The sequence below is a fragment of the Thalassophryne amazonica genome, chromosome 21, assembly GCF_902500255.1.
Source record: "Thalassophryne amazonica chromosome 21, fThaAma1.1, whole genome shotgun sequence".
Taxonomy (NCBI): Eukaryota; Metazoa; Chordata; class Actinopteri; order Batrachoidiformes; family Batrachoididae; genus Thalassophryne; species Thalassophryne amazonica.
In genome coordinates this window covers 38,629,244-38,653,875 of record NC_047123.1, presented here as the reverse complement: position 1 = coordinate 38,653,875, position 24,632 = coordinate 38,629,244, and the positions used below count along the sequence as shown (strand labels likewise).

The window sequence follows — 24,632 nt, the reverse complement described above, 5'->3', positions numbered from 1 at the left end:
CTTCCAGACGAAATCAGGAGCCTTTGATGACAGTTAGGATGCAGATCTGGTGCCAGCTCCACGGGGCCCCGCCCACTGAGGCTAATTTTTCAAAGGATGTTGTAGCTAAATTATTAACGTCTGAGCATCACAGATCGATGCTGTACAGCCGCAAGTTTAAGGATGTTTTTCCCTGTTAGTGCCACACGACTGTGTAAATGGAACCCATAATGCGTCGGAACAATAAACTGGAGCGATTTCCATAATTCCTCTCCGTTTGTCATCCCTCCGTGAAGCCAATCTCGCTCGCGCTCGCTCTCTCTATTAGCCCGTCTTGTTCCAATCTTCTTGTCTTGGTAACAGCGAGCCGCCAATCAATGCTGATAATAGCCCCGTGCACGACGTTCTCGCTGTCAGAAAGCAAGGAGACTAATGGCTTAATGGCGAAGTGAGTAACTGCAGAATCAAAGGACGGAATGCAAACGGCACATAAATAAAGAACACGACGTTATTACACAGATGATGATGATGATGGTTATGGTTATGGTAACTTCAGCTGAACTGACAAAGTGCTTCTAGTCTTTAAATTATTATTAATTTACCACATCCACAGTCACGTTGAAGCTGTTTTCCATCAAATGATGTCATTTTATCTTTGTGCACAGAGATGTTACATCTGTGCACGAGGTTCACATGGAGACTTTATTTTTAATCAGTATTTTTATTAGGGAAGAAAATGTGGCTCACAGAGAAAATTCTCAGAAAAAAAAAAGTCAAATAGGGCAAAGAAAGTGGCATTTTGACAACAAGAACCAGAGCCAGTAATAACCATCTGATAGTTACATCCTCAAAATATTCTGCGTCTTTAATCAAAAGAAATATAAGCCACATTTACGGGTTTTTAAGATATTTACATACTAAGTAAAGTCAACCCACTGAGAGGGGCTATAATTCTAATATTAAATTTAAAAATACACAGAAAAAGTATTAAATATAAATGAGAAATTTTATGATTCACATGGGAGAGGTCAAAGGTCGCTACACATCAGTCCAAAACTGACAACGTTGTCCATGAGGGGATTGGCAAGAGAATGGTCAGAGAAGCAGCAAAAGGTCCAAAAACGCAAGAAGCAATCACAAGCAAAATATCCAAAACAGCAGGAAAAATGGAAATGGTCACTGCGAAAAACGGGTGTGGTAACAGGAAGTTACACACGAGGAAACACCAGAGATATCAGCAAGAAGAAAGCGACAAAATACAACATTCAGGCAGCGCACAGGAGGAACACAGGGACAGTGAGGGTAATCCCACATCAGACACAGGTGACGGGAAACACGAATTGACAACCAGAAAGTCAACAAAACACACAAGGAAACCATGACCACCAAAATAAAACAGGAAGAACTAACTGGAATAAATACAGAAACAAACCATGATGAAATAAACACAGGAATGAAATAAAATGAATAAAACCAGACAACAATAATTCAGGAATGAATCTGCAGAACATTTAAATAAACACTAAAGACATACAAGGATAAAGACAGCGCACAGGGACCCCAAACAGTCACAAGGGGGAGCCAGAGGACACGGACAGACAGACAGGGATCGTGACAACCTCCTGCTCGTTACCTGGAGCCTACACCAGGGGGCGTGCATGTTGATTTTTGTTTGTGTATTTTGTCTAAATTATCTCATCCTAACTGAAAAAAACAACCCCCCCAAAAAACGATGTAACCATCAGAGATGCTGCTTTAAAGTGGTGACCGTGTTGAATGTTGCAGCGTCGGTGCTGGTTGTGACGGACACGAACTGTCCTTCCTGCAGCTTGTGCTGATTGGTGCAGCCGCGTGCTGACCATCAAAGCACCATGTGACCTTCCAGCCTGACGTGAGACACGAGAGAACGTGGACTAGCAGGATTCATGATTTACTGCAAACACACTGACGTTTTCATGATGGTATTCTGGGTGGAACGTCTGCACGCCGTCTGGACCGCCTCCTCTGTTTGTGTTCTCAGGGTTTGATTGGAGTCTTCATTTTAAGTGGGAGCAGCTTTCACCGGAGCAGAGAGCTCGCCGGGCCGACCTGACCCAGCCCATCAGGTAACGCCCCGACACGCCACCACGTGAGACGTGGACTCGCCCCTCCATAAGTGCAAAGCCTTCTGTCCAGGATTCATCTCAGCATTGAGGGACGAGAAGACAGATTTAGTGTTTGCTCAGTGAAAGAACGTTGTCTCAGTGTTCAGTGATTTTATTACAGAAGCACTCAGAGCCTGTCACAAAGTGCAGATTTGTCGGGCTGCAGCGTGTGTTCACACGTTCACCTCTCTTGTCTCTTCTTTGTTATTTCGTTGTCTTTTGTTAGGACACCCATCATCGCAGGCGGCCTCTTTGTGATTGACAGGTCCTGGTTCAATCACCTTGGAAAATATGACACAGCCATGGACATCTGGGGCGGAGAGAACTTTGGTGAGTCATCCTGATTGTAAGAAACACTTCAGAAAAAGACGCCTGCTGTCGGCAGCAGAATCTCCAAAAACAGAACGCGGACGCACTGGTGGCGTGACTGGAGGTTTTAGCATTGTGGTCTTATTTTGGGTTTATTATAATTCTGCTCAGATTGTGTGGACAGTTTTAATTGATCATTGGTTTTGGGTTTTTGCATCTCTGATACTCTGATTGTCACATCGGTGAGTAAAACCTCCAGATTTAGAAAAGAAAGTTTTTCATTTTCCAAAATCTGACGCTTTGACAACTGTGCTCGTCCCACGTTACGGCTTTTCCCCACAGTCAATCAGTCAGTCAATCGCTCAATCACTTACTGTCACAGTCAGACAATTAGTCAGTCAGTCAGACAATTAGTCAGTCAGTCAGACAATTAGTCAGTCAGTCAGTCAGACAATTAGTCAGCCACTCGGTCAGTCAGTCAGACAGACAATTAGTCAGTCACTCGGTCAGTCAGTCAGGTGCTCAATCATTTACTGTCACAGTCAGACAATTAGTCAGTCAGTCAGACAATTAGTCAGCCACTCGGTCAGTCAGTCAGACAGTTAGTCAGTCAGTCAGTCCCTCAATCAGACAATTAGTCAGTCACTTACTCACTCACTCAGTCAGTCAGTCACTCGGTGAGTAAGTCAGTCACTCAATCACTTAATGTCACAGTCAGACAATTAGTCAGTCAGTCAGTCAGCCAGTCAGGTGCTCAGTCACTTACTATCAAATCAATTTTATTTATATAGCGCCAAATCACAACAAACAGTTGCCCCAAGGCGCTTCACGCTGTCACAGTCAGACAATTAGTCAGTCACTCGTTCAGTCAGTCAGACAATTAGTCAGTCACTTACTGTCACAGTCAGACAATTAGTCAGCCACTCGGTCAGTCAGTCAGTCAGACAGTTAGTCAGTCAGTCAGTCGCTCAATGAGACAATTAGTCACTTACTCAGTCAGTCACTCGGTGAGTAAGTCAGTCAGTCGCTCAATCACTTAATGTCACAGTCAGACAATTAGACACTCAGTCAGTCAATCAATCAATTTTTTTATATAGTGCCAAATCACAACAAACAGCCGCCCCAAGGCGCTTCATACTGTAAGGCAAGGCCATACAATAATTATGTAAAACCCCAACGGTCAAAACGACCCCCTGTGAGCAAGCACTTGGCTACAGTGGGAAGGAAAAACTCCCTTTTAACAGGAAGAAACCTCCAGCAGAACCAGGCTCAGGGAGGGGCAGTCTTCTGCTGGGACTGGTTGGGGCTGAGGGAGAGAACCAGGAAAAAGACATGCTGTGGAGGGGAGCAGAGATCGATCACTAATGATTAAATGCAGAGTGGTGCATACAGAGCAAAAAGAGAAAGAAACAGTGCATCATGGGAACCCCCCAGCAGTCTACGTCTATAGCAGCATAACTAAGGGATGGTTCAGGGTCACCTGATCCAGCCCTAACTATAAGCTTTAGCAAAAAGGAAAGTTTTAAGCCTAATCTTAAAAGTAGAGAGGGTGTCTGTCTCCCTGATCTGAATTGGGAGCTGGTTCCACAGGAGAGGAGCCTGAAAGCTGAAGGCTCTGCCTCTCATTCTACTCTTACAAACCCTAGGAACTACAAGTAAGCCTGCAGTCTGAGAGCGAAGCGCTCTATTAGGGTGATATGGTACTACGAGGTCCCTAAGATGAGATGGGACCTGATTATTCAAAACCTTATAAGTAAGAAGAAGAATTTTAAATTCTATTCTAGAATTAACAGGAAGCCAATGAAGAGAGGCCAATATGGGTGAGATATGCTCTCTCCTTCTAGTCCCCGTCAGTACTCTAGCTGCAGCATTTTGAATTAACTGAAGGCTTTTTAGGGAACTTTTAGGACAACCTGATAGTAATGAATTACAATAGTCCAGCCTAGAGGAAATAAATGCATGAATTAGTTTTTCAGCATCACTCTGAGACAAGACCTTTCTGATTTTAGAGATATTGCGTAAATGCAAAAAAGCAGTCCTACATATTTGTTTAATATGCGCTTTGAATGACATATCCTGATCAAAAATGACTCCAAGATTTCTCACAGTATTACTAGAGGTCAGGGTAATGCCATCCAGAGTAAGGATCTGGTTAGACACCATGTTTCTAAGATTTGTGGGGCCAAGTACAATAACTTCAGTTTTATCTGAGTTTAAAAGCAGGAAATTAGAGGTCATCCATGTCTTTATGTCTGTAAGACAATCCTGCAGTTTAGCTAATTGGTGTGTGTCCTCTGGCTTCATGGATAGATAAAGCTGGGTATCATCTGTGTAACAATGAAAATTTAAGCAATACCGTCTAATAATACTACCTAAGGGAAGCATGTATAAAGTTAATAAAATTGGTCCTAGCACAGAACCTTGTGGAACTCCATAATTAACTTTAGTCTGTGAAGAAGATTCCCCATTTACATGAACAAATTGTAATCTATTAGACAAATATGATTCAAACCACCGCAGCGCAGTGCCTTTAATACCTATGGCATGCTCTAATCTCTGTAATAAAGTTTTATGGTCAACAGTATCAAAAGCAGCACTGAGGTCTAACGGAACAAGCACAGAGATGAGTCCACTGTCCGAGGCCATAAGAAGATCATTTGTAACCTTCACTAATGCTGTTTCTGTACTATGATGAATTCTAAAACCTGACTGAAACTCTTCAAATAGACCATTCCTCTGCAGATGATCAGTTAGCTGTTTTACAACTACCCTTTCAAGAATTTTTGAGAGAAAAGGAAGGTTGGAGATTGGCCTATAATTAGCTAAGATAGCTGGGTCAAGTGATGGCTTTTTAAGTAATGGTTTAATTACTGCCACCTTAAAAGCCTGTGGTACATAGCCAACTAACAAAGATAGATTGATCATATTTAAGATCGAAGCATTAAATAATGGTAGGGCTTCCTTGAGCAGCCTGGTAGGAATGGGGTCTAATAAACATGTTGATGGTTTGGATGAAGTAACTAATGAAAATAAGTCAGACAGAACAATCGGAGAGAAAGAGTCTAACCAAATACCGGCATCACTGAAAGCAGCCAAAGATAACGATACGTCTTTGGGATGGTTATGAGTAATTTTTTCTCTAATAGTTAAAATTTTGTTAGCAAAGAAAGTCATGAAGTCATTACTAGTTAAAGGTAATGGAATACTCAGCTCAATAGAGCTCTGACTCTTTGTCAGCCTGGCTACAGTGCTGAAAAGAAACCTGGGGTTGTTCTTATTTTCTTCAATTAGTGATGAGTAGAAAGATGTCCTAGCTTTACGGAGGGCTTTTTTATAGAGCAACAGACTCTTTTTCCAGGCTAAGTGAAGATCTTCTAAATTAGTGAGACGCCATTTCCTCTCCAACTTACGGGTTATCTGCTTTAAGCTACGAGTTTGTGAGTTATACCACGGAGTCAGGCACTTCTGATTTAAAGCTCTCTTTTTCAGAGGAGCTACAGCATCCAAAGTTGTCTTCAATGAGGATGTAAAACTATTGACGAGATACTCTATCTCACTTACAGAGTTTAGGTAGCTACTCTGCACTGTGTTGGTATATGGCATTAGAGAACATAAAGAAGGAATCATATCCTTAAACCTAGTTACAGCGCTTTCTGAAAGACTTCTAGTGTAATGAAACTTATTCCCCACTGCTGGGTAGTCTATCAGAGTAAATGTAAATGTTATTAAGAAATGATCAGACAGAAGGGAGTTTTCAGGGAATACTGTTAAGTCTTCTATTTCCATACCATAAGTCAGAACAAGATCTAAGATATGATTAAAGTGGTGGGTGGACTCATTTACTTTTTGAGCAAAGCCAATAGAGTCTAATAATAGATTAAATGCAGTGTTGAGGCTGTCATTCTCAGCATCTGTGTGGATGTTAAAATCGCCCACTATAATTATCTTATCTGAGCTAAGCACTAAGTCAGACAAAAGGTCTGAAAATTCACAGAGAAACTCACAGTAACGACCAGGTGGACGATAGATAATAACAAATAAAACTGGTTTTTGGGACTTCCAATTTGGATGGACAAGACTAAGAGTTACGCTTTTAAATGAATTAAAGCTCTGTCTGGGTTTTTGATTAATTAATAAGCTGGAATGGAAGATTGCTGCTAATCCTCCGCCCCGGCCCGTGCTACGAGCATTCTGGCAGTTATTGTGACTCGGGGGTGTTGACTCATTTAAACTAACATATTCATCCTGCTGTAACCAGGTTTCTGTAAGGCAGAATAAATCAATATGTTGATCAATTATTATATCATTTACCAACAGGGACTTAGAAGAGAGAGACCTAATGTTTAATAGACCACATTTAACTGTTTTAGTCTGTGGTGCAGTTGAAGGTGCTATATTATTTTTTCTTTTTGAATTTTTATGCTTAAATAGATTTTTGCTGGTTATTGGTGGTCTGGGAGCAGACACCGTCTCTACGGGGATGGGGTAATGAGGGGATGGCAGGGGGAGAGAAGCTGCAGAGAGGTGTGTAAGACTACAACTCTGCTTCCTGGTCCCAACCCTGGATAGTCATGGTTTGGAGGATTTAAGAAAATTGGCCAGATTTCTAGAAATGAGAGCCGCTCCATCCAAAGTGGGATGGATGCCGTCTCTCCTAACAAGACCAGGTTTTCCCCAGAAGCTTTGCCAATTATCTATGAAGCCCACCTCATTTTTTGGACACCACTCAGACAGCCAGCAATTCAAGGAGAACATGCGGCTAAACATGTCACTCCCGGTCTGATTGGGGAGGGGCCCAGAGAAAACTACAGAGTCCAACATTGTTTTTGCAAAGTTACACACCGATTTAATGTTAATTTTAGTGACCTCCGATTGGCGTAACCGGGTGTCATTACTGCCGACGTGAATTACAATCTTACCAAATTTACGCTTAGCCTTAGCCAGCAGTTTCAAATTTCCTTCAATGTCACCTGCTCTGGCTCCCGGAAGACAATTGACTATGGTTGCTGGTGTCGCTAACTTCACATTTCTCAAAACAGAGTCGCCAATAACCAGAGTTTGATCCTCGGCGGGTGTGTCGTCGAGTGGGGAAAAACGGTTAGAAATGTGAACGGGTTGGCGGTGTACACGGGGCTTCTGTTTAGGACTATGCTTCCTCCTTACAGTCACCCAGTCGGCCTGCTTTCCCGGCTGCTCTGGATCTGCCAGGGGGGAACTAACGGTGGCTGTTAGTCACTTGGTCAGTCAGTCACTTACTGTCACTCAGTCAGACAATTAGTCAGTCAGTCACTCAGTCATGTGACGTTTCACTTGTAAGTGAGATGATTTCAGTTGTACTGGCCTGATTGTCACCTGACATGGTGTGCATTACACACAGTGACCCCTAGAAGTATGTTGGTTTGGGGGTCAAAGCGTCAAAATAACTGACCTGTGTTTTTAAAAGCCATCCAGCGCACAAAGGGACCATCCTGGGTCTTTGTTGACAAGTACCCGGGCAGGCCACCGGGGTATCCCCACCTCCTGAAAGTGTCCGTCTCAGGTGATGTGACCCTTTGGTCTTCATCAGGTTGTAGCAGATGTCAGCGGTGAGGATCAGTGTCACAGCAGCGTCCGTATCAGAGCTGATGTTCCCTCCGTCAGAAGTTCATCTCAGTCTCCCGGAGTAACCACTCAGTTGACACAAGGTCATTCCAGCGTTACCTAAGAGACAGAGAACCAAAGACACTCAGTCGTGGTTGGAGTCCAGGATGGAGTTCAGTGTGGTTTCCCGGTCAGGCTTAAATATTTATTTTTAGGTGCATTAAGGGGGAACAGAACAACAGTCATTCATTTTGCCCGTCTCTTGTCTTATTGTTGGACTCATCTGCTGAGTGGAGTCGTGAAGGTGACTGTGGGTTTTAGATCGGTGACTCCTGTCAGGATCCTGGAAAGAGTGAAGCAGTGAGAAAGAGAACCCTTTTCTTAATTCATACTGGATTAAAATCTGTTTACAGTTTGTTTTTTTCACTCGGTTCTTCTCTTAGTGTCTCACCGACATCTCTCGTCCTCCTTTGTCGTCTGTTGTTTTATCTCATCTTCCATCTCTCCTCTTCCTCATCAGACCTGGCGTCTGCTCTCGTTTTCTCTTCCACTCGCTCTCTACCTTCCGGTGTCTCTCTCCACCTCAGCTGCTGTGAAAACATCAGGAAAAGTTTGGGCTTCTGGTTCTTTGGGGAAAGTTTCCTGTCATATGTCTGAGTTTATCACAGACAGACAGCAGCACTTTGAATTAACGGCAGGAGCTCCTTTTTTAAATGGTTTAAAGTTTACTGCTCCTTTTAGGTTTTTTTTACTCTTCATAGAAAATAAGCAGGTCACAGGAACGCAGCAGTGGAACAGATGACGTCCATCAGCAGATCATCAGATGTTCAGAGAGCTTCAACTTGCTTCACAGCGATGTACAGAAAGGAAAACGGACAAAGAGACGCAGGACGAAAAAGCTTACAAACAGGCACGGCGTCTCCAGCTGCAGAAGACAGTAGAAGAACGTCTCCCATTAGCCAGAAGGTCAGAGGTTTGATCCCTGACTGTTCCTGGTCTGTGTGCTAAAATGTCCTGGAGCAGGACTTCAATCTTAACATTTGTCCTGGTGTAGTCCACCTTGGTGCCAGTCCCAATCTTGGATCAACAGCAAAGGATCAGGAAGTAAAAGTTTATCCCAGACAGAAAAGTACACTCAACAAAAATATAAACGCAACACTTTTGGTTTTGTTCCCATTTTGTATGAGATGAACTCAAAGATCTAAAACTTTTTCCACATACACAATATCACCATTTCCCTCAAATATTGTTCACAAACCAGTCTAAATCTGTGATAGTGAGCACTTCTCCTTTGCTGAGATAATCCATCCCACCTCACAGGTGTGCCATATCAAGATGCTTGATTAGACAACATGATTAGTGCACAGGTGTGCCTTAGACTGCCCACAATAAAAGGCCACTCTGAAAGGTGCAGTTTTATCACACAGCACAATGCCACAGATGTCGCAAGATTTGAGGGAGCGTGCAATTGGCATGCTGACAGCAGGAATGTCAACCAGAGCTGTTGCTCGTGTATTGAATGTTCATTTCTCTACCATAAGCCGTCTCCAAAGGCGTTTTAGAGAATTTGGCAGTACATCCAACCAGCCTCACAACCGCAGACCACATGTAACCACACCAGCCCAGGACCTCCACATCCAGCATGTTCACCTCCAAGATCGTCTGAGACCAGCCACTCTGACAGCTGCTGAAACAATCGGTTTGCATAACCAAAGAATTTCTGCACAAACTGTCAGAAACCGTCTCAGGGAAGCTCATCTGCATGCTCGTCGTCCTCATCGGGGTCTCGACCTGACTCCAGTTCGTCATCGTAACCGACTTGAGTGGGCAAATGCTCACATTCGCTGGCGTTTGGCATGTTGGAGAGGTGTTCTCTTCACGGATGAATCCCGGTTCACACTGTCCAGGGCAGATGGCAGACAGCGTGTGTGGCGTCGTGTGGGTGAGCGGTTTTCTGATGTCAATGTTGTGGATCGAGTGGCCCATGGTGGCGGTGGGGTTATGGTATGGGCAGGCGTCTGTTATGGACGAAGAACACAGGTGCATTTTATTGATGGCATTTTGAATGCACAGAGATACCGTGACGAGATCCTGAGGCCCATTGTTGTGCCATACATCCAAGAGCATCACCTCATGTTGCAGCAGGATAATGCACGGCCCCATGTTGCAAGGATCTGTACACAATTCTTGGAAGCTGAAAATGTCCCAGTTCTTGCATGGCCGGCATACTCACCGGACATGTCACCCATTGAGCATGTTTGGGATGCTCTGGACCGGCGTATACGACAGCGTGTACCAGTTCCTGCCAATATCCAGCAACTTCGCACAGCCATTGAAGAGGAGTGGACCAACATTCCACAGGCCACAATTGACAACCTGATCAACTCTATGCGAAGGAGATGTGTTGCACTGCATGAGGCAAATGGTGGTCACACCAGATACTGACTGGTATCCCCCCCAATAAAACAAAACTGCACCTTTAAGAGTGGCCTTTTATTGTGGGCAGTCTAAGGCACACCTGTGCACTAATCATGGTGTCTAATCAGCATCTTGATATGGCACACCTGTGAGGTGGGATGGATTATCTCAGCAAAGGAGAAGTGCTCACTATCACAGATTTAGACTGGTTTATGAACAATATTTGAGGGAAATGGTGATATTGTGGATGTGGAAAAAGTTTTAGATCTTTGAGTTCATCTCATACAAAATGGGAGCAAAACCAAAAGTGTTGCGTTTATATTTTTGTTGAGTGTACACTGAACACACGTGGAAGTGAGTAAAAACGAAGAGATTTTCATGTTCTTTACTGCGATATGTTGCTGAAATATTTTCAGACATTTGTTTGGACACTGCTGGTTTTCAACATTTAAATCCTTAAAGTACAGTCCAAGGCATAGACCCCCCCCCCCCCCTCCCAAAAGGTCTTAGCATTAATAAAGAGGAAAAAGATGTATCATAGAAAACAGGTCATACAAGAAAAGATGTCATCCAGTAATATTCTGTATTTTACAGGTTGTTTAGGTCTTTAAATTGTGTTTAAAAATGGTATAATTCCATATGTCTTGAAAATGCCTTGAATGTTCTTGAGCTGACCACAGATTTGAACTTTCAAGGACAAAGCCTGAAAAAAAAAAAGGGCCTTAAGGTGTCATAAGGCTGAACTTCAAGAACCTTCAAAACTAATCGAAATGAAGTTCTGACCTGTTCTGTGCAGTGCAGGTAAAGCTGGTGTTTCTGGGCTGTGTGTGTGTGTGTGTGTGTGTGTGTGTGTGTGTGTGTGTGTGTGTGTGTGTGTGTGTGTGTGTGTGTGTGTGTGTGTGTGTGTGTGTGTGTGTGTGTGTGTGTGTGTGTGCGTGCGTGCGTGCGTGCGTGCGTGTGTGTGCTCGGCCCTGTAGAGATCTCGTTCCGTGTTTGGCAGTGTGGCGGCAGTCTGGAGATCCTGCCCTGCAGCAGAGTGGGTCACGTCTTCAGGAAGAAACATCCGTACGTGTTTCCTGAAGGCAACGCCAACACCTACATCAAGTAAGTGTCCGTGCAAACCGTCCCTCAGGGTCTGAAGTGCTGCTCCCAGGCTGGTCACTCTCAGGTTTTAACATGTCGGATTTAATTTCATGAGATGGTAATTAAACACATCAGTAAGTAAGTCCCTTCAGCTTCTCCCTTTTCACTTGAGGTGAAATTTTGTGCCGAATGCACTTCCTGTCAAAACTCCACATTACGTGGAAAGTGGGCAGTGGGTTTGACACGGGAGGAGTTGGATCTGGAAACAAGCGCTTAACCACCTTGCCATCACGCTGCACAATTAAACGCTGCCTTTCAGCCCCAAAAAGATCAGCTGCACGGCATTGGCTGCTGCAGCCCCCCCCCACTCACATTGCCTCAATTCGCATGACGGACTGTTTCAAAGTTTAGCGTACATTAACAATCAGATGTATATGTGCGGTTGTTTTAATTCTGATGTGTGCCATTGTGGATTAATTGCTGAAGTTTTGTTTGAGGTAACTGGGTGTGAAGATAATTTCATTGCACTTGTTGTAATGACAATAAATCATCATTCATTCATTCATAAAGTAATCAGTAAGGATGAGATTTTGGTTTAGATACCAGCAGAGCAGCTCAGTCGGGAATTGAGGACCTGTTCCACTTGAGAATTAGTTCCAAAAATTTAGAATCGAAACATCAATTCCAACATATATTTTTGTTTTGATAAATATTGTCAATCAATCAATCAATTTTATTTATATAGCGCCAAATCACAACAAACAGTTGCCCCAAGGCGCTTTATATTGTAAGGCAAGGCCATACAGTAATTACGTAAAAACCCTAACAGTCAAAACGACCCCCTGTGAGCAAGCACTTGGCGACAGTGGGAAGGAAAAACTCCCTTTTAACAGGAAGAAACCTCCAGCAGAACCAGGCTCAGGGAGGGGCAGTCTTCTGCTGGGACTGGTTGGGGCTGAGGGAGAGAACCAGGAAAAAGACATGCTGTGGAGGGGAGCAGAGATCAATCACTAATGATTAAATGCAGAGTGGTGCATACAGAGCAAAAAGAGAAAGAAACACTCAGTGCATCATGGGAACCCCCCAGCAGTCTACGTCTATAGCAGCATAACTAAGGGATGGTTCAGGGTCACCAGATCCAGCCCTAACTATAAGCTTTAGCAAAAAGGAAAGTTTTAAGCCTAATCTTAAAAGTAGAGAGGGTGTCTGTCTCCCTGATCTGAATTGGGAGCTGGTTCCAGGAGAGGAGCCTGAAAGCTGTTTCAAATTTCCTTCAGTGTCGCCTGCCCGGAAGACAACTGACTATGGTTGCTGGTGTCGCTAACTTCACATTTCTCAAAACAGAGTCGCCAATAACCAGTTTGTTCCTCGGCGGGTGTGTCGCCGAGTGGGGAAAAACGGTTAGAAATGTGAACGGGTTGGCGGTGTACACGGGGCTTCTGTTTAGGGCTACGCTTCCTCCTCACAGTCACCCAGTCGGCCTGCTTTCCCGGCTGCTCGGGATCTGCTGGAAGGGAACTAACGGCGGCTAAGCTACCTTGGTCCGCACCGACTACAGGGGCTTGGCTAGCTGTAGAATTTTCCACGGTGCGGAGCCGAGTCTCCAATTCGCCCAGCCTGGCCTCCAAAGCTACGAATAAGCTACACTTATTACAAGTACCATTACTGCTAAAGGAGGCCGAGGAATAACTAAACATTTCACACCCAGAGCAGAAAAGTGCGGGAGAGACGGGAGAAGCTGCCATGCTAAACCGGCTAAGAGCTAGTAGCTGCGCTAAGCTAGCGGATTCCTAAAAACACACAAAGTGAATAATGTGTAAATAATTTAGAGGTGATTCAGCAGAGGGAGTGCTTTAGTTAAGGCACGTGAAGATTACACTGTGAAACAAATCGTTATCTAGTTAACTAGATCAATCTAACTGCGCAGATTAAACAGCTAACAGATACAGCAAAACACCGCTGTGCATCGGAACATTAAGTGATACAATACTGCAGTGAGAGCCAACCACCAGTAGAGGCAAGCAAGAGCCATTGTGAGCTCACATTCCATTAAACTTGTCATCTACCAACCAGGAAAGCGGCTCAGAAATTGATGAAGAATCGAATCAATTGGCAGAATTGATAATGGCAGTAGAACGTCTAAGTTCACAGGCCGGGTGTCCACGTTGGAGAACCATCCTGGGTTTGTCTGTATTCCTTGGTAAGACACTTCACCTGGGTTGTCCCAGTGCCTTGTCTGGGGTAGTAACCCGCCATGGACTGGTGTCCTATTTACGAGGTCTATTAGAAAAGTATCCGACCTTATTATTTTTTTCAAAAACCATATGGATTTGAATCACGTGTGATTACATCAGACATGCTTGAACCCTCGTGGGCATGCGAGAGTTTTTTCACACCTGTCGGTTACGTCATTCACCTGTGGGCAGTCTTTGAGTGAGGAGTCGTCCACCCGCTCGTCGATTTTTTTCATTGTTTAGGAATGGCTCAGAGACTGTTGCTTTGTTTGATAAAATTTTTTTCAAAACTGTAAGGCACAACTGAGTGGACACCATTCAATAAATTCAGCTGGTTTTCGGTAAAAATTTTAACGGCTGGTTTTCAACACGGAGGTGTTTTTCCTGTCGCGGCGCACACAGATTTGCCGAGTCGTCACGGAAACGACTCGGCGAATTTGCGCGTACGTCTTTCATTAAAAAAATGTCCTTAAACAGTGGAATGTCCGCATAAATTCCTCATGCCGGCCTCTTCTGAATCTTCTCTGTTCTCTCACGATGTCCTGGGTGAATTAAGCCTTAAATTAGGATGTTTTCAGCTCGAAACAGGCCGACGACAGCGCCTGAAAGCGCTGCAGGACGTCCCGCTCCGTGGGAAGTCCTTACACCGACAGAAACACCCCATAATCTCTCATCAGCCGTTAAACTTTTCACAGAAAACCAGCTTAATTTCTCGAATAGTGTCCACTAGGATATTCCTCACAGGTCCAGAAAAAATTTTGATAAAGCAACGCGCGCCGTCTCGAGCAGCGTGTGAAACAAAGGAATTCAGCCGAGAGGGCGGGACCACATCTCACTCAAGGCCTGCCCACAGGGAAATGACGTCACCGACACGCGTGAAAAAACTCACGCATGCGCACGAGGGTTCAAGCATGATTGGTGTAATCGCATGTCATTCAAATCCATATAGTTAAAAAAAATAATAAAAGGGTCGGTTTATTATCTAAGAGACCTCGTATAGTTATAGGTCCTTGAATGTGTCATGGGATAAGAACTGGCATCTGTCCCCTGGGTAGAATGTCCTTCACGTGTTCATCCAAGTCCACCCAACGCATTGACCTAAAACATGAGCTGTGACAAAAACACCTGATGTCTGCGTACGTAGGAAAAGCATGACTTTTGTCCCTTCCCGGTGTTTGTGTGTGTTACCACAGGAGTCAGAACCATCACATTATGCTCTAATCAGCATTTAACTGCTTTGAGGCGCTCATTGCGTTTGTGTCACCAGCTGAGCGAGCCATCAGTCGTCCCTGCTGACTGACGGCGTGCATGGCGGTGCAGGAAGACGTGCGGTGGCTGCAAGTCTGAGCTGCTTTGTTAAAGTGGATTTACAGCTGCCTGGAAGCCTTTGAGCTCCGACTACCAGTAATATCCTATTAGCATAAGCTGCATTCTGTGGTCGGCGTCTTTGAAACGGGGCAGAGGAAGATGTTTACAGGCCGCTTGATAATCCATTAAGACGACTAACGCACTCTGATTGCTTGTGAATGATCTCGTATAAATGCATTAATCAAGACTACAGAATGAATACTTGTTCCAGCCGCGTAAAAACCCTGTAATGCAGACTGGCGCTGTCTGTTACGGAACACTTACGACTCCCGTGTCCTCGACGGGGTGAGATGCGAGTGCTGGACATGCTCACTTATTCAAAAGGGAATTTAAATGGAAAAAGTAGCCTGCAGAGTCGAACCCTAAACCCCCCACCAGTGCGGGTGACGCGGTGGGGCAGTGGGTGGCACTGTTGCCTGTCTTCTGATACCGGGATCAGGATCTATTGAAGACGTGCAAAAGTACCGATGCATCAACCAGACTAACATGGCACCTCGGCCCTGCAGACCTGAAGACATGAAGAACTTCACTCAGTCACATAAATCCTGAACAGAACCAGGAACTAAATCAAAAATAACCATTTAAAAAAAAATGACTTTAGTGAAGCGAATCACTGGGTTTAGGTGAGATTATGTGGTCCAGGTGCCTAGAAGACCACTCTGTGGTCTGGCATTCCCCAGTGTAGCCTTAAAAACATGAGTGTCACTACGGAGGATGAATTCATGTTGTTCTCAGGTCAGACTTTATATATTCATTATCCATAATGACCCAGAGAAACCTCAAGAGTTTTAGGTCAGAAGGTGCTTTGGAGAGCACTTGTGAGCACAATAACTTCTTTTTTAACTGCTCAATTTCCATCAGTCTTGGTATGCGTGTTTAGTATTTTGCCCCCAAGATGCTTCTTGACTTTAGGGTCAAAAGGTCAAAGATTAAGGTCACTGGAGCATGCTTTGGTAAGAATCCTATGAGCACTATAACTTCTTTTTTCTTAATTACCTTATTGTCAAGAAGCTTGTTTTGTGTGTTTGGCAGATTGACTCCAAGAAGCCCTTTGACTTTGACACCACAAGGTCAAAGGCCACAATCACTGAACTGTACTTTGTAAAAGCCTTCAACAGAAAAGCGTCACTTGGCGTTTGCTCGGGGCGCCGTGGGTTCAGAATGATGTTTCAGACCTGCACCAGTTAGGCAAAGGTTTTCCCAGATTATGTTCTGAATGAGTGACAACACATTTAAAAGACTGACACAAGACATCCAGGTGGTTACTGTCCAGGACCTGTGGTGTAATGAAGTTAGCGATGTGGTTTTGTTACCAGTAGGATATCTGATAGGCAGGTAGGATCGAGTAAAACAGAAGACCCCACATGTCCGGCATGGACAGGCTTCTGGACTGGAGCCTTGGTGGACGTTTGGACTCTCCACGTGATGACCTCCTGGTTCTGGTCTTTATTTTGTCCACCTCGTCAGAGCTGAGTGTGGACACGGCGTAGCAGAACCCTGCACTGTTTGTTTGGCGGTTCGCACAAACGGCGTGGACGCTGGTTGAACAGCATTTTGGGTAAAAGTAAAATGCAAAGTGGAGAAGAAACCTGGAGAGAAAGTGTATCTCTTTTTTTTTTTTCTTTGACTGTTCAGGAATCCAGCCACTCTGGCAGTGAGCAAGGCATTAGCACCAAACCCAGACCTTCCTGCTGCTCAGTGGCACTTTGGTGTTTTGTCTAAAGTTTGGTGCTAATCCACATCAAGACAGTGAGGTGGATTTTATTTTGTTTCCTGTCTGGCAGTTTAGTTGCTCATTTCGGTCTCTGTTGGCCGTTACCGAGGCAACATCTGTTTCTCTGTGGAAAATGATGATGACTTTTATTTGCATTGGAATGGCATGATGTTTGTGATCTCACGTGATTGTCAAACAAAGCTGCCGGTGTCTTTCTCTGCCAGTTAATGAGCTGCAGGTTGTGAATATTCAAAGTAAAGAGCTGCTCAGTAATTGGATTACTACGACTGCACCAGTTCCTCCCTCGCCCGGGTCTGTTGTGTGATATCTGTGACGTGTATTCTTTTTTCTTACTACATCTCAGAGCATCTGCTGTTCTCTTCTTCTCTCTCGTGCACGTTCATTAAGACGCCACAGCCGCTGTGTTTAATGGCTGTAATTGAGGGTTTCTGTCATTTCAATGAGATAGTTCACAGCTCAGAGAAACTGAGATAATTACTACAGAGAGACGGAGAGAATGAGAGGAAAAAAGAGAGAGGGAGGCAGTAATACAGAACACTCTGTTCAAGTGAATCAGAGCCCGTATGGATTAAATTTTACAGACTGGTTGGTAAACAAAGATAAACCTTTAAAAACAGAAATATTCCCCCAAGCTCACCAACAGAAAAGTGTCATCTGCAAATGTGTTGATATGATACTGATAACAGTTCTTAAAGTATCCGTGAGGGAAGCCAAAAACATATTTATATATTAATATTAAACTTGAATATCTAACATCATAACTAGGAGAGCACCGATCTGATATTTAACATAATCAACATCAGTCTGATTACTATATCGAAAATTTAAAAAACACGAGAAGTCTAACTCAGGTCTTCTCTTTCATGTTTGAATCATGTTGTTGCCGATGTAGAATATTTGTTTGACAGTGTGAGGTTTTTTTACATTTGTGTTTGCAAAGTACATCTGGACAAATGTATTTATTCACCGATTAGTTGTTTTAAGCTTCAGGGAAAATCTTACCAGATTGATAGCAGGGCTGGTTAAAAAAAAAAAAAGACTTTTTCCTTTTGATTTAAATCTACTTTTATTGATTTAAATGGACTTTTTTCATTTTTATTTATTTCACTCTTCTAAATGAGACTATACGAATAATATCATTAGTTTTAATCTTTAGTGACATGTTAAAACATAAAGGTGCACATACAACATGTACAAGTACCATTAATTAATGGTACTGATTTCATATGTTGGTGATGTTTTAAGTACTAAAACCAAAAAAATTAAAATTTGATGCTTTTACAGTGATGTAAATCAGCTGATGTAGTTCATACCAGCCCTGGATATCAGTATCAGCAGATACTGAAGGTTCCAATATCAGGACGTATCAGACATGACAGTGATATTGTGTCCTCCTTAATCACAAAACAAAATGATCTTGAAATCAGTAATGAGATATGAGGCAGTTTTCCAATCGACGTGCTCGATTACAGTCACGTCAATAAGTCGTTCAGTCTAAATGTCTTTGTGTGTCGGCAGAAACACGCGGCGTACGGCTGAGGTGTGGATGGACGACTTTCGCCTCTTCTACTACTCGGCTCGCCCCGCAGCGCGTGGGAAGTCATACGGGGAGTAAGTGGAGCTGTCCTTGAAGTGTGTAGCGGTTAACCTGTGAGCAGTTTGGTGTCTGTTTCATGGAAAACATTCTGATCGAGCATCTTTGGGATTCTTTGTCTTTGTTCTTGTCTTTTCTCGTCAGTATCCGAAGCAGAATTGAACTCCGCAAGAAGCTCAAGTGCAAATCCTTCAAGTGGTACTTGGACAACATCTACCCAGAGCTCAAGTGAGTGTTCGTGTGTCTTTGTCCGTCCACAGAGGGACACACAGTGACACGCGAGCTGAGCAGAAAACAGACTCATTTTCACAGAGATGGTGGGAACGAGAGTCGAACACTGAACATCATGTGTGGTTTGAAACAGTTTTAAACTGAATGTGCACATTTGAGTGCAGAGTTTAGCCACAGCCAGAGATGGAAAATGTGCAGGTCCTGGGTCTCTGAGGACACGGACCTGGAGACACTGACCCAGACTAAGTAAGACCTCAAATACAGTCCAGAATATAGCTGTGGTTCAAACAGGTTACACCTCATTTCCAAAGGTCCACGGAACACCAACGCCACAAAAAGAGGCAACGCATTTGAGAAATAGGTATTTTTCAGCAACATCATCATGTGGCTCACGTCTCAAACTCCACAGTTTGACAAATTGAAGGCTCAAGATAGCATATTAGTTTACCACAGCGTGTCAGCATACAACAGCACGTTAGCGTACCACATCGTGCTAGCATGTCACAGCGTGTTAGCGTACAACAGCACGTTAGCGTATGACAGCACGTTAGCATGCCACAGCATGCTAGCATGTCACAGCGTGTTAGTGTACCACAGCACGTTAGCGTACCACAGCGTGCTAGCATGTCACAGCGTGTTGGTGTACAACAGCACATTAGCGTACCACAGCACGTTAGCGTACCACATTGTGTTAGCGTACAACAGCACATTAGCGTACCACAGCGTGCTAGCATGTCACAGCGTATCAGGTGTCCTGGGCTCGGGTGTTTTTCTATAAATGTTTGTGCCAAAAGTCTAAATGTTAATAAAGTGAGTGAAGTTGGAGACAATATTAAAATAAATAAAATAAAATTAAAGAACCTGATCTGTTGACAGTCAGCGTGTGACTTAGGAGTTTCATCATGCGCTCTGCTTCTTTAGTGGTTATTGAAACGTGACGTCAGGTTCATGTGTGAAGACGTCTCTCCTCCTTTTTGTCTTTATTTTGACATTCTGGGCGCGGTGGGTGCCGAATACGTCCATCGTGATTGGCCGAGCTCCTTGACCAGACTTTAAATTCCAACAACAATTTCTTTATAGCCGAGCAAACACACACACAAAAATGGTAACGCCTCCCAGAGACAGCCGCGCGCTCATGTAAATGCTTTAACACGCACCAATTTAAATATGCTTAAATACGTTTTAAATACGTTTATCCACCGGAGGCCGACGTTAATCCCTCAGAATGGAATTAACAAGGTCGCTCTCGGGGGAGGACGGACCTGACCCTTAAAATGCAGAATAACCTTTGGCGGGTTATTAAAGCGCGCAGAGATATGGAAGCGGCGAAGCTTAAGTTCAACAAAGAGGAAGTAACTCTGAAGTGATGAGTTCAGAGTTGTGTCCTCACGCTGACGCTGCAAACGGCGACAGTGAAACTAAAAAGCTTCTGGGGAAAACCTGGTCTTGTTAGGAGAGACGGCATCCATCCCACTTTGGATGGAGCAGCTCTCATTTCTGGCCAATTTTCTTAAATCCTCCAAACCGTGACTATCCAGGGTTGGGACCAGGAAGCAGAGTTGTAGTCTTACACACCTCTCTGCAGCTTCTCTCCCCCTGCCATCCCCTCATTACCCCATCCCCGTAGAGACGGTGTCTGCTCCCAGACTACCAATAACCAGCAAAAATCTATTTAAGCATAAAAATTCAAAAAGAAAAAATAATATAGCACCTTCAACTGCACCACAGACTAAAACAGTTAAATGTGGTCTATTAAACATTAGGTCTCTCTCTTCTAAGTCCCTGTTAGTAAATGATATAATAATTGATCAACATATTGATTAATTCTGCCTTACAGAAACCTGGTTACAGCAGGATGAATATGTTAGTTTAAATGAGTCAACACCCCCGAGTCACACTAACTGTCAGAATGCTCGTAGCACGGGCCGGGGCGGAGGATTAGCAGCAATCTTCCATTCCAGCTTATTAATTAATCAAAAACCCAGACAGAGCTTTAATTCATTTGAAAGCTTGACTCTTAGTCTTGTCCATCCAAATTGGAAGTCCCAAAAACCAGTTTTATTTGTTATTATCTATCGTCCACCTGGTCGTTACTGTGAGTTTCTCTGTGAATTTTCAGACCTTTTGTCTGACTTAGTGCTTAGCTCAGATAAGATAATTATAGTGGGCGATTTTAACATCCACACAGATGCTGAGAATGACAGCCTCAACACTGCATTTAATCTATTATTAGACTCAATTGGCTTTGCTCAAAATGTAAACGAGTCCATCCACCACTTTAATCATATCTTAGATCTTGTTCTGACTTATGGTATGGAAATTGAAGACTTAACAGTATTCCCTGAAAACTCCCTTCTGTCTGATCATTTCTTAATAACATTTACATTTACTCTGATGGACTACCCAGCAGTGGGGAATAAGTTTCATTACACTAGAAGTCTTTCAGAAAGCGCTGTAAATTGATTGAAAAACCAACAGAAATCAGTGTTTGAATGTCTGATTTATTGACTTCCTGTTGATTCATCTTATTGATCGTTTTGAAGCTGAGTTCAAATCTCTGTTCTTTGTGAAATCTTTGCAGATTTTGTAAATTCGAGGTAAAATTTTAGGACAGTTTACGTCACTGGTTTCTGGACTGAACTTTGTGAAATGGAGCTGCAGCGATTAATCAATTATGAATCAACTCTGTATTTAATCAGTGTTGTAATAAATGAGAAATCGTTTGAGCTCATTTTACTTTATTAAATACCAAAAATCTCTGAATTCATCTGGTTTATTTAATTTGTTTTACTCCTATCAACCAGTAAAATGAATATTTTTGGCTTGTGGACAAAAAAGACATTTGAAGACGTCATATTTTCTGGAAAGCATTGATCAACGTTTTCTGACACCTAATTGCTTATTTGAGAAAATAATTGATTAAGGGATGATGAAGTTAATCCATCTCACAAACATATTTAATGTTGGTATTGTAAAAAGGATCTTGTGTATTTTGGGTTTCACTGGTTTTTATTTCCGCCCAGGTTCAATAAATCAGTGCTCTGAAATGTTCTGTGGTATTGGTCAGGGTTCCAGATGACTCCGACTCTCAGTCCGGTGTGATCCGTCAGCGGCAGAACTGTCTGGAGTCACACAGGCTGGAGGGTCAGGACCTGCCCGTCCTCACTATGGGACCCTGCAAAGGCTCCGAGGGGGGTCTGGCTGTCAATCAGGTGAGTCACCACGACTCCAGGACATTATTTGTCGTTTCTGTAATTTGTAGGTCAAAGGTCAGTATGAGATCAAAGGTCATTGTAGGATTTGTAGCTGTATTACTCTGCTGCCTGTGTAATGTGGAGTAGCAGATCCTCTGTGGTGACACCATCATGTCAGTGTGAAATTAAAAGTAACAAAATACAGGACATCCAGACATTCCTCTAAAATCATAATTTGAGATTATTTCTGATAGATTGAGATGGTCTGGACATGTGCAGAGGAGGGACCCAGGGTATACAGGGAGAAGGATACTGAGGATGGAGCCACCAGGTAGGAGGAGAAGAGGGAGGAGAAAGAGGAGGTTTATGCAGGTGGTTGGTGAGACAGAGGAAGACACAGAGGAGAGGGAGAGACAGAGACAGATGGTCTGCTGTGGCGTAGCAGCTGAAAGAAGAAGAACGATTGGTGTGATTGTCATAACGGTGAACGACAAATCCATAAGGTCGTGGTACTCGTGTGTGTGTGTGTGTGTGTGTGTGTGTGAGAGAGACATTTCCAGCGGCCCTGAACGTGTTTGAAGTTTTAATTATTCACAGTGAATTTTCATGTCAGTCAGATAAAAACGACAGAACCCACCTGAGTGTTTGTGGTTGTGCTTTTATTGAGTTGTGCTGTTCACAGGAAGTTTCACATAATTTCGGGGTGTCAGTTTGAGTCTAACAAGATGAAAGATGAGGAAAGCGACAGGCGTGAAATGTGACCCGCTGAGCCACAAAAAACACAATAAAGAACAGGAGGATTTGTAGAAATGTAATGAATGCAGAGGCGTGAAGTCGTGTTTGTGTCAGCTGTGGAAATGATTACGAGGCACTGCGCTCACTTCACTCCTGCAGTGGGAAACCTCACGACTGCAGGCGGGTTTTTTATTTATTTATTTCTTTGAGTAGTGGTTCGAACCGTTAGGGCTTGTGCTGAGTCAGCAGATGGATGTGTTTGTTCTAGTGAACGCGTCCATGTGTGTTCAGCAACTCACTATTTAAACATGCCGTTTGATTGAGAACTCTCAGCCGGGATCCAGGAATTGATCAGTTTGATCCTGACCTGTTCAATAAATCGGCTCGTTTCACCGTCACAATCCTCAGTTATTCTTCTTTCTGCAAAGTCGCTCAACCAGACTTTAAACTTTAAGAACAAAATCACACGGTTTAGACAGATATGAACATGGTCTCTTATATTGTATTGATCTTGTGAAGTGATCAGGTCTTGTTTTTTATCAGTCAGTGCAAAGTGCAAGAACATACAAAGCCATCTGCAGTTTTTGGGTGGTAAAGCTGTGTGCAGGACCGTGTTGGTGTGTTGGCCTCAGGCCACACGCGTGTGTCTGAGGGCCAGACTTCAGGTTGAGATCTGATGTTTTTTTTATTTGTGGTTTTGTTTGTTAAGAAGATGAAAGGTGGAGGTGTTGAGGTGATGAACTGGTTGTTTCCCGACACAGGAGTGGCTCTACACTCACGGCCAGCAGATCCGCCAGCAGCAGCACTGCCTGTCGCTCTCCACCACCTTCCCTGCCTCCCAGGTCCTCCTGCTGCCCTGCAACATGGCCGACAGCAAGCAGGTCTGCACGCACGCACACACACACGCACACACAGACACATGTGCACGGAGCTCAGGAAGACAGGTGGTGTGCACCTCCAGGTGGGACTGCACCGCACATCATGAGGCTGAAAAATTAATCTAAATGATAATTAATCTAAAGGTGAAGTTATCTAAAAGTGATCATGGTGTGCACGCTCACAGATGTGTGCTGGCAGTTCTTTGGACAGGCAGCTTGGAGTCCTCTTAATACAAACACATCATTACCTCACTACCAGGGACCTTGACAGCGTCCCACAAGCCCCTGCAGCACAGAACAACCTGACAACCAATAAATCATGATGAGGTGAAGAAAAAAGAAAGAGAGAGAGAGAGAGAAAGCTGGTTCAGGTTTGGCTCATTTGTCCTCACCAAGTGTTGAACAGGTCTGCTAGCATGAGTGTGTGTGTTTCCACGCACGTGTGTCTGCTGACATGTTGTCGTTGTACATGCGTTAGTGTGCTCGTGTCTGTTAACCTCCTGTCTCGCTCTCCAAACATTTGCAGCGTAAGCAGGTTGCAGTTTGTTAGTTTTTTTTCTGTGTAATGTCCTCGGACATGACAGCATCCTAAGCGACTCGCTCTTGGCTTGTTCACGCGCTCCTCATGTCCACTCTACTCTTTGTTTCATCTCTGTGGTTGTAACTTGGCTGTGCTAGTTAAGTAGCTAGCTTAATCACTTTCTCGCTTGTACAATACCGATTTCCAAGAAATATGAGGAAGTGATTTATATGTTGTACTTCTACACAAACAAAATGATTTAATGTTTATCTGACATTTGGTATGTTGCGGAACATGCTAACAGGAGTGTATTTTAATTACAGTAACCCTGAGCTTTGTTTAAATGTCATAATTTTGTTTTATTTCTTCTGGTTACATTTTTAAAATATTCCAGTTCATTCAGTCATTCCCTCCGTTTATCTGGGCTGCGGTGGCAGCAGACCAAGCAGCTCATCCTGAACTTCCCTATTTTGGGCATAATCCAGTATTTTAGGTAATTTTAATTTTGGTTCCAAATTTAGAAAATGAGACATGTTTTCATTTCCCTTCCCGGCGCACGTGTGTCATCTTGTTAAAAGGAGGAGGGGAACGCTGACACTGTGGCTGCAGATATTTTTTGTCTCGGCAGTA

At 43.6% G+C, this 24,632-nt stretch overlaps 1 protein-coding gene across 1 annotated transcript in view; it reads left to right on the top strand.

The window, feature by feature from the left end:
• Positions 1-24,632, top strand: part of galnt14 (UDP-N-acetyl-alpha-D-galactosamine:polypeptide N-acetylgalactosaminyltransferase 14 (GalNAc-T14)) — a 135,436-nt gene that overhangs the window by 104,891 nt on the left and 5,913 nt on the right. The window contains exons 8-14 of the mRNA XM_034161606.1: positions 2,000-2,084; positions 2,350-2,453; positions 11,408-11,534; positions 18,369-18,461; positions 18,589-18,672; positions 21,743-21,887; positions 23,366-23,485. Coding sequence (XP_034017497.1) covers positions 2,000-2,084; positions 2,350-2,453; positions 11,408-11,534; positions 18,369-18,461; positions 18,589-18,672; positions 21,743-21,887; positions 23,366-23,485 — 758 coding nt within the window. The remainder of the gene's footprint in view (positions 1-1,999; positions 2,085-2,349; positions 2,454-11,407; positions 11,535-18,368; positions 18,462-18,588; positions 18,673-21,742; positions 21,888-23,365; positions 23,486-24,632) is intronic.